The sequence below is a fragment of the Echinops telfairi genome, unplaced genomic scaffold, assembly GCF_000313985.2.
Source record: "Echinops telfairi isolate 266 unplaced genomic scaffold, ASM31398v2 ScPeMD7_3533;HRSCAF=4204_1, whole genome shotgun sequence".
In the NCBI taxonomy this organism is placed as follows: Eukaryota; Metazoa; Chordata; class Mammalia; order Afrosoricida; family Tenrecidae; genus Echinops; species Echinops telfairi.
The window spans coordinates 12,855,001-12,864,536 of NW_022107432.1; the positions used below are offsets into that span (position 1 = coordinate 12,855,001).

At 46.5% G+C, this 9,536-nt stretch overlaps 1 protein-coding gene across 1 annotated transcript in view; it reads left to right on the forward strand.

Moving 5' to 3' along the window:
- The first annotated feature begins 7,439 nt into the window (after positions 1 to 7,439).
- LOC101641767 (glutathione S-transferase A4-like) overlaps positions 7,440 to 9,536 on the forward strand; it is a 13,824-nt gene continuing 11,727 nt past the window's right edge. The window contains exons 1-2 of the mRNA XM_004696354.2: positions 7,440 to 7,526; positions 8,874 to 8,925. Of these exons, the coding sequence (XP_004696411.1) occupies positions 7,440 to 7,526; positions 8,874 to 8,925 (139 nt within the window). The remainder of the gene's footprint in view (positions 7,527 to 8,873; positions 8,926 to 9,536) is intronic.

The window sequence follows — 9,536 nt, forward strand, 5'->3', positions numbered from 1 at the left end:
GACTGCATCAGGGTAGGTCCATGTGGCTTCTCCTCAGGGATGTCTTGCAGGAAGTGAGCCTTGCCAGCTGAAGCAGGGAACTGGCTAAGGCAGCTGCATCCTGGTCTGACCATCATGCGAGGCTCACCAATGCATTTATCCCTCTGCCCTTCAATTAACCCCACATGTGTTTATCAGCCAGGTTGGCACAATAAACTACCTCCCTCACTGTGTTATTGTGGTTTGGGTGAATGTTGACAGAGAACATTAGTTTACCATCCAGCAAGGAATGTATAAATTGTTCTGTGACAACCCTGCAGTGTGTCAGCAATTTCCCCATTTCTACCTTGGGTTTCCCTGCTTCTGTTCACCCAGTTCACCTGCTTCTGAACTTTATTTTGGGGAAATGCTGCCCTTGTGGCCTCATATAGCTGATAGTTCTCAGGCGCATTTTCCTCCTGGGTGTTATGTGGCTGAAAGGTGATCTCTGGGAGCAGCTCATTGCTGAGTTACAGGGTGGAACAGGAGGCGGAACAGATTTCTGAGAACACTCGATTAAGGACCATGGTTTCAGGTGAAGCCTACCAACTCTATCAAACCACAGGAAGGGGCTTCAAACATTTCATGAAAAAAAAGTTTTCCCCCATTTCTCTCTTAATTCTATTTTCCCACAAACTTTTTGCAGCTGTCTCCTGAGTTGGGTAGTCTTAGGAATTGGAACTGTGCTGTACATTTCTCTCCCATTCTATCAGGTGTTGTGATCCCAGTCAGGGTGGTTGGTGGTGGAAGTCGGGCACCATTGACATCTTCTGATCTCAGATTAGTAGAGGCTGTGGGTCATGCAGTCCTTTAGTCCCCGGGACTAATGGTTTCTGAGTCTCTTTGGTTTGCTCCACTCTTCTTTACTTCTGATGGCAAGAGAACAATGGTTGTAAGAGTCTACAGTTTGTGAGATCTCAGTTGCTATTGCTCCCAGGAGGATGTACAACATTGCCTTTCTGAACTCCATGAGGCCAATTAGGCCCCCAGCAGCGTGTTCTCTAGCCCTCAAGCCCAGTATCTCAGACCCTGGAGGTGCTTAGTTGTGGCTGAGAGGTTTCCATGACTGTGTGCTCTACTAGAGTAGGTAAGTTACAAAAGTATTGCTGCCAAGGCACAGGTTTATTTCAGACAAAATAGTTGTGTACAATTGTCTCTGTGATCAGTGGATGACCGCAGTCATTTACAGTATTTTCATCTTACCTCACTTGGGTGAAACTTGAAAAAAGGCTTTCTAAGGGGCTCTGCTGGGCCAGGTCAATTCAAGGCAGAGAAGGCAGTTTGGAAGGTGACAGCGACTATTTGTTTGTTTTTTTATTATCCCAAAGGAATAGTCTTGATAGATTTCCTTAGATTTCCTTAAGGACACGGAACAATCATAGGACCCTCTTTTGAAGATTTTTAGAGTATTGAAAACTGCATTGAGAAGGAAAGGCCAGTAAGGTTGTGCCAAGGAACTTTTCCCATCATGACGATGCACCTGCTCCTCTTCGAAGGCAGCAAGGGCTAGCCTAGAGAATTTCACTGGGAAATATCATCCCAGCCATCCTACTGCCCTGGTCTTGCCCCTGCAGACTTCTTTTTGCTTCCCAAATTCAGAGAACATTGAACCGAAACGTGCTTAAGTCCCCTGAGGATGCCCAAACTGCCATCCTGATGTGATGCAAATGTAAGCCCACTGGAGTCTGCAGCGGGAAGGCTCACAGAGATGGAAACACCACTTCCAGAAGTGCATAGACCGAGATGGAGGGTGCAGTTTGTTTAACTAATGTTTCTGTGGTTTCACAGCACATTTTTTTTACTTACCCTCACATCCTTGGCTATGTTTGCAGCCTGCGTAAATATGCAGGTGCTTTTTCAACACAACTGGAGGCGCCCTCAGCCTGAGTTTTGAAGATGTAGAAGGTTATCATGAAAAATGTTTTACCCAAATATGTCAAAGCACATGTGTGCAAAACCCACTGGAGCAGAGCCCCGTGTTACAAGGGAAACCTAGGTAGCTGGGGATGAATGTTCAAGTCCTTTAGCAACCATGGTCTTTCAGAATTTCCCACCACCTCCAGTTTGGAATGCAGTACTTTAGGAAGGAAAACTGAAGAACTGGTCTTGAAGGCATCAATAGAAGCAAGTGAAGACAGTATTTAATTCGACATGTTAACCTTATTTCACAATACTTAGATAGAAAATTACATGCTTGGATATTTAATATTTTATTTTCTGGGTAATGGAATTAAAAATTTTAAATATGTGGTTAAAAGACGTAGCATATTTGTAGGAATATCTGCTGCTAACCCTATCTGCATCTGGATGTGTTCCCGTAGACCTCCCACCCTTGTTCAGCTTACATCACTACTTATGTATCCACTGGTGCTTTATGGTTTCGCCGTTCTGGCCTCTAAGGAGCATTCTGGCTATGCTGTGTCTGAGACAGATTTGTTGATTCTTTGGGCAGTCTACGGCACTGCCAGTACCCTGTTGCCAGCACCATCATTCAAACGCATGAATTCTTCTTGGATCTTCCTTAGTCAATGCCCAATTTTCACATGAATAGGATGCCATTGGAAATACCATGGTTTGGGCCAGGGACACCGTGAACCTTAAAGTAACTTCCTTGCTTTTCAACTTTAAAAAGGTCTTAGGCAGCAGGTTTGCACAATGCGATAGAACATTTGACCTCACGACTGCTGCTTCAACGAGTATCATTTGTGGATCCAAGCAAGAGGAAATCCTCGACAACATTAATCTTTTCTCCATTCTCATAATGTTGTCTATCGGTTCAGTGGCGATGGAGTACACTAAATTGTAATCCACACTGAAGGCTGTAATCCTTGAGTGCATGGGAACTTGCACATGGATCAAGAGGCAGTTGTGTGAATAGAACAAGGGAATACTGCATGGTTTAAAATCTGGAAAGGTGTGTGTCAGGGTTGTATCCTTTTAGCAACCTTGTTCAATCTGTATATTGAGCAAATCATCAGACAAGCTGGATTATAGAAAGAAGAATAGGACATCAAGATTAGAGGAAAGCTTATTAACAGCCTGAGACACGCAGGTGACACAGTTTTGCTTGTTCAAAGTGGGGAGGACTGGAGGCACTTGCTAATGAAGACCAAGGATTACAGCCTTCAGTATGGATTACAACTCAGTTAAAGAAGACCAAAATCCTCACAACTGGATCATGGTAAGTGGAGAAAAGATTGAAGTTGTCAAGGATTTTGTCTTGTGGGATCCACACTCAAAGCTCATAGAGGTAGCAGTCAAGAGATCAAAGGCACATTGCATTGGGTAAGCCTGCTACACAAGACCTTTTTAGAGCCTTGGCAGCCAGGATGTGACTTTGAGGATGAAGGTGCATCTGACCCAAGCCAAGGCATATTCAGTTGCCTCATATACATATGAAAGTTGAACGTTGGATAGGGAAGACTGAAGCAAAATGGATACCTTTGAATTATGGTGCTGGAGAAGAATACTGACAATACCATGGACTGCTAAAATGACAGACACAGCTGTCTTGGAAGAAGGACCATCAACATGCTTCTTAGAGGCAAGATTGTGAGATTTCATCCCAAGTACTTTGAACATGTTGTCAGGAGAGCCCAGTCCCTAGGGAAGGACCTCTTGCCTGGTAGAAGGGCAGTCAAAAGAGGAAGCCCCTCAAGGAGATGGACGGATACAGAGGTTCTAACAGGGGCCACAAACCTGGGAACAATCGTGAGGCTGGTGCAGAACCGGGCTGTGTTTTGTCCTATTGTTCCCGGTGCTGCTATGGGTCGGAACTGACCTAACAACCACAGCAACAACAACAACTACCATAATAGACTTTACAATGCTCTCTTTCTGGCAGGAAGGCTAGTCACATGCCTGCACTACCATCAGGGGAGATTCCCCAGAGGCTTAGTTAGTCCCTGTGGGGACCCTGCAAATGGATTTTGGGCTTCCCCTGTCATCCAAAGCCTTCTGCAAACCGGGTGTTCCCAGGCTAAGAGGGCCCTTTCTTATCACCCTATTTTGCGTTCTCTGTAGCACGTGGCACCCTGTGATGTTATTACTTCGTAGTATGCTGCCTGCTCTTGCCACTAGAATATGGAGAGTGTCTACGGTGCAGGAATGGGGGTAGAGCCAGGACACAGGGTGACACCCCGTGAGTATTCGCTGAGTGAAACCTCACTGTCTTCCTCCAGGGGTAACCCTATACAACTCTCCAATATGCAAACAATAGCTGTAACTCAAACCTGAGAGGGTGTGGGCACACTGAAATGCTCGTTGGCTAATCCCTTGACTAGGCAGAATTTTCCACCCCAAAGGACAGAGTTATAAATGCCTTCACCACCAGCAGCACCCAGGCAACAGAGGAGAGTCTGGAAGAGATAAGGTTAGTGATGAAATGCTTGTACTCCGTTCTTGGTCTTGGCTGATTAATTGTGCTATTTGGTTGTTCAATGGAAGCTCATAGTCAGCAATTGTTTTAACCTTGTGGGTAATTTGCTATTTATTTTCAGCTTGCTGGGGCCATATGTGCTGTCAAGTCGATTCCTTCTCATAGTGACCTATGAGTGACATAACAGTACAAAATATGACCTCACCCTGCAGCATACTCATATGCAAAATAAGAGTACTAGAGTGTTTTCTTCTGGAGAGTAGATTGTCTGGTTGTCTGTATACGCAACATCTCATTTTAACCTCATAACTAACCAAATAAACATCAACAATTTGCTTCATTGTACAAATGAGGTAACTGAAGCTCAAAGAAGTTTTAAGAAACTTCCTCAGATGGAGATTTGAACCCAGAGCTTTGTGTTTTCAGTACCAGGAGCCCTGGCGGCATAGTTTTGAGGCTAGTGGTTAGAACTTGGCCTCTCTGAGGCAGAAAGATGAGGTTTCCTGTACTTGTAAAGACAGACAGGAACCCTATAGAGGGCCGGTAGGAGTTGGAATCAAGTTAACAGCAGCAGTGGGTTTGGAACTATGATAGGTAAGTTTTGTGTCAATGTGGCTTGACCAGGATTCTCAGTGGTTCGGCAGTTAGGGGAAATGGCGTGGGGGTCACCTCTGACCTCTGATTCAGTCGGGAGAAGACTCCAGCTCTCCACCCACACTGCCAGCCGCCACGAAGCAGAGGTCAGGCTGGCTTCCACCCTCCTTTCTCCTTTTGACACCCACCGTCCCTTCTTCCATGGGCCTCTACGCCTCTGCTGGGTTCAGTACTCTTTCATAATGGCGAAACAGAACTCAGGCAATATTCAGGATTATGGATTGATGGTGCCAAACACTGAGACTCCTGGCCCAGCCAAGTTGACACAAAACACAACTCTTAGAATAATTCGGGTATGTGTCTATGCACATATTCTACAAGGACTTCCGGTGTATATATATTTACTGAAGGATCACTCTCCAACTAGTCAAAGGTTGCCATGCGACTGTCACTGCTGCCTGTTCACCCCACCTTAGATGTAGGTGCCTGGGGCTTTGGGTAGGCGTGGTCAGGTCCACTGATAGGTGAAGTTCATCTCAGGTGAATTTTGTGAATCCTAAGACAGCAATTCTCAACCTGTGGGTGGTGACCTCTTTGGGGTGGGGGGAGCGAATGGTCCTTTCATAGGGGTCATCTAAGACCATCAGAAAACACATTACTATTTACATTACGATTCATAACAGTAGCAAAATTACGGTTATGAAGTAGCAACGAAAATACTTGTATGGTTGGGGGTCACCACAACATGAGGAACTGTATTAAAGGGTCGCAGCATTAGGAAGATTGAGAACCACTGACCTAAGAGATGGTTCCCAGCGCTTTAAGACTCACAGGAGGAGCTGGTGAATCAGGTGTGTAATCCGGGGCCCCCCTGCTGGACAGCAGACACACCAAACCCCATTTCCTTCCTCAACTTCAGCCCATGGTGACCCCACAGCATAGACTCATCCCACAGGGTTGTCAAAGCCATCAATCTTCATAGAAGCCGATTGCCACATCTTTCTCTTACAGATTGGCTGGTGGGTTCAAACCACTGACCTTTCGATTAGCAGATGAGTCCTTCAACCACTGAGTCATGAGGCACCTTTTGTGGCCACGATCAGTGGCAGAAATCTGGAGTTGAAGAGATGGGTGTGTGTTGACACTCAGCTTGACCCACTGGGTCCTGGGTCTTGCGAAAGCCACAGTGTTTGCCTGTGGGAAACCCAGAAAGCACTACTGCTCCTTTGTTTCCTGTTTCTTCACCTCCCACGGACACAACGCGATTATCCCTTGCACCTGTTCTCTTAAGTTTTGTCAATATACTTTGTCAACAATGAATGCTGGGTTTAGATTTTGAAGCATACACAAACACGGTTTCCTGTGTTACGAAGTTATGCTTCAGCTCAGTCTTTGTGGAAATTCATCAAAGAAAAAGGATTCGAGATCTTGGCTCTTCATCTAAAAAGGCACAAGCTAAGGGAACCAGGTCAACATATTCGTATTTTATACATTCATTCTTTAAGGCTGTATTCTGCTCCTGTGATGCCACATTGTACCTTCATGAAGCCCTTAGTTCATTCCGACTTGCATCACTTTGGTCTAAGAGCCGCAAGGACTCCTTGCCTTCTGGGTGCTTTTAGCAGGTTTTCATCCATAAAAACAATATAGTCCTTCCCGGTTCCTGTCGCAAGATGTCAAAATCAGCCTCTCACGCTGCAAAACACCTTGATACCTTAGAATGTGGTTTGTTCTTTCTAGCTGTGTGTGTATAAGCGAGAGAGCGAATACATGCCGCAGAGTGGGACACATGCGCAGCTTCTCACCTGACTGATCTGGAGTTGAATCTGCCCCACAGAGACCGTGTGTGGGTTCTGGAGACTGCTGGCGTTGAAGGGGACAGAAAACCTAATCGTGCCCCTCTGGGCCACTCATGGGTTCACACTGCTGGCCTGGCAGCTAGCAGGCCAATGAGGAACCCACTACACTATCCCACCCCATCACGACTAATGACTAATTCTGGTCAAGGACTAGAGTATTGGCAGCACCCCAGAAACGGTGTGCCCCGCTAGCACTCCCATTGACCTTGCCCCAGGTAACCACTACCCTGCTTCTGTGATAGTTAGATCTTTCTGCTGTTCTTCATAGCTGGACCTCCTGTGTATGCATAGTTTAGTCTTGCTTTAGGGTTTTTATAAATGGAGCCGTTCTCAACCTGTGGGGTTGCAACCCCTTTGGGGGGTCGAACGACCCTTTCACAGGGGTCACCCAATTCATAACAGTAGCAAAATGACAGTGATGAAGTAGCAATGAAAATAATGTTATGGTTGCGGGGGGGAGTCACCACCACATAAGGAACTGTAGGAAAGGGTCACGGCATTAGGAAGGTTGAGAACCACGGCCATATGGTGTGGGCTAGGTTGTTCCTTAAACTTTCATTTTTCTTCAGAAATTCCCTCACCCAGGAGTCATGGCGGCCAAACCCAAGCTCTACTACTTTCGCGGCAGAGGCAGAATGGAGTCCATCCGCTGGCTGCTGGCTGGAGCTGGGGTGGAGGTTGGTTTCTGGTTGGGAAAGGGCATGGGGGTAACTGTCAAAAGATGGAGGGGGCTCCTTCACCTTTCACCTCCAGGACAGGTGCCTCCAAGCTGTGCCCATTCTCTGCTTTTCCACCTGTTCTTTGATGGGAAACGAGGGAGTGATCATCATCCTTGCTGAAATGGGGGTGGAGAGGAAAGACGGACCCTCTATAGAGTGGAAACATCCTGCTGATTTGCAAGGCAAAGGAGGAACTGCCGCCTGGATTTGACTCCTTTTCTGTGTTGGGGTCAGCTGCTTTTCAGAGGCCTTTCCAGCTCAGCCTCAGCCCTGACCCTGCTCTGTGTGGGACTGCCAGTCTGAACCGAAGGCCCGTCAGGTCAGCCTAAAGCTCTCCCCGGAACTCCCCAGTGACTTTGCCTTAGACCCTCTCACGAGGGCCTGGGGCTGGTTCTGCTTCACGCAGGTCCAGCCTTCCTTCTCCCAGCTTGAATTTGGTCTCTACTAGAATAGCAACCTCTTTTGTTCTGTTTTCCCCTTTTAAGGTGACAAGACATCCGCTTGTGGCGGGACAGTCCCAATTCTGGGCATTTTTAAATAGTCCCGATTTTTGGAAAGAATGCTAACAAGCTAGGGAATGGTCTATTTGGTCCATATAGACCAAATTTTTAATCAACAACAACCCCCACCCCCACCCCCAGTCAACAGTGTCCCGCTTTATATCTGGTCACCTTCCCTTGGTTTAAGCAGAGGTGAATCCGTTGAATTGCGTTGAGAGGAATGGGCTGTTTGTCCACCTCCACCTATGTCTCTTTGAGGGCTTTTTTCTCTTGACCCTTCCTCTCACCACCTCCTCTAAATCATTAATATTGGTGAAGGTTCAAAAAAATCAATTCTTCCCACAAATATTTTAGAACCTGCACGAGCGAGCTCACCCATGTGATACCCCTTTCAAGCCCCTTTCATTGAATTCCCTTTCATCAAAGGGTAATAATATTTGTCTTGATACTGAAGTAGAACAAAACAGAAGAGGGGTAAGAATGTAAGCCATTGGGGAAATGGGGAAAATGCATTTGGAGAAAGGAAAGAACCAAGGAGAAGACAGGAGGAAATCGGAATGGGGAGGCTAAGAGTGTCCTTCAAGGAGGCCAGAGAACTGACATTCCCACGCCAGCCGAGGCTAATCTACACACATGCCGGGTCACAGTCTCCCACTGGCTGATCTCCTGGTCCTTCCTGTGGCTAGTGTGGCTCTGTGTAGCTTTTTAGACCCGAAGCAGCCGGACCTTCTGTATTGTAATCATTTCTTTTTTGATGACCTTAAATTATAACCTTTATAACCATGCCTCTCTATCCTTTATCTAGTTTGAAGAAGTATTTCTTGAAAAAAGAGAACAATATGAAAAGTTGGAGAATGGTAAGCCTAGGTTTACTTCTCGGAAAAGTAAATTTCGTCACCGGAAATGTTTGCTGTGGAACGCAGAGCCTAGAATGACAAATATTAGCAACGGCGTGTCCACTACGGGTCTGCCTAGCGGTATTGGCACAGAGCTCAGGTGGCCATAAGCTCCTGGGCGTTCGTTCACAAGACCTTATCCAGCGGCCCACAGTCTGACCCATTAGATAGGCTTGCGGTGGTAGGTTGACCAATGAGAATTGGGTCAGTACTCACACTCCTAGGGAAGAACCCCTAAAGTAGGAGGCATTCTTAAAAGTAAGTATTGCATATCCAGAGGAAGGGTACACAGAAAAGCAGGCTCCCATCACACAGTTTCTCTGTCTGCTTTTCAATGATACTGGTTTCGCTCGGCGCATTGTATCAACCTGCACAAGAAGTTCTTGGGATGATTCCCATTCCAAGTGCTCCATTCCCACTGGTCTGGCCTCCCCGCCCTCCCCACCCTCCTCTTTTGTGGTTTGGACCATTTGTTGGCCATTTTGTCCTTGAAGAATCCTTAAAGATTGGAACAGTGAGTGGGAGGCGAAGGGCGAAGAGGGAGTGTGAATCGGGTCTAAGATATCCTATTG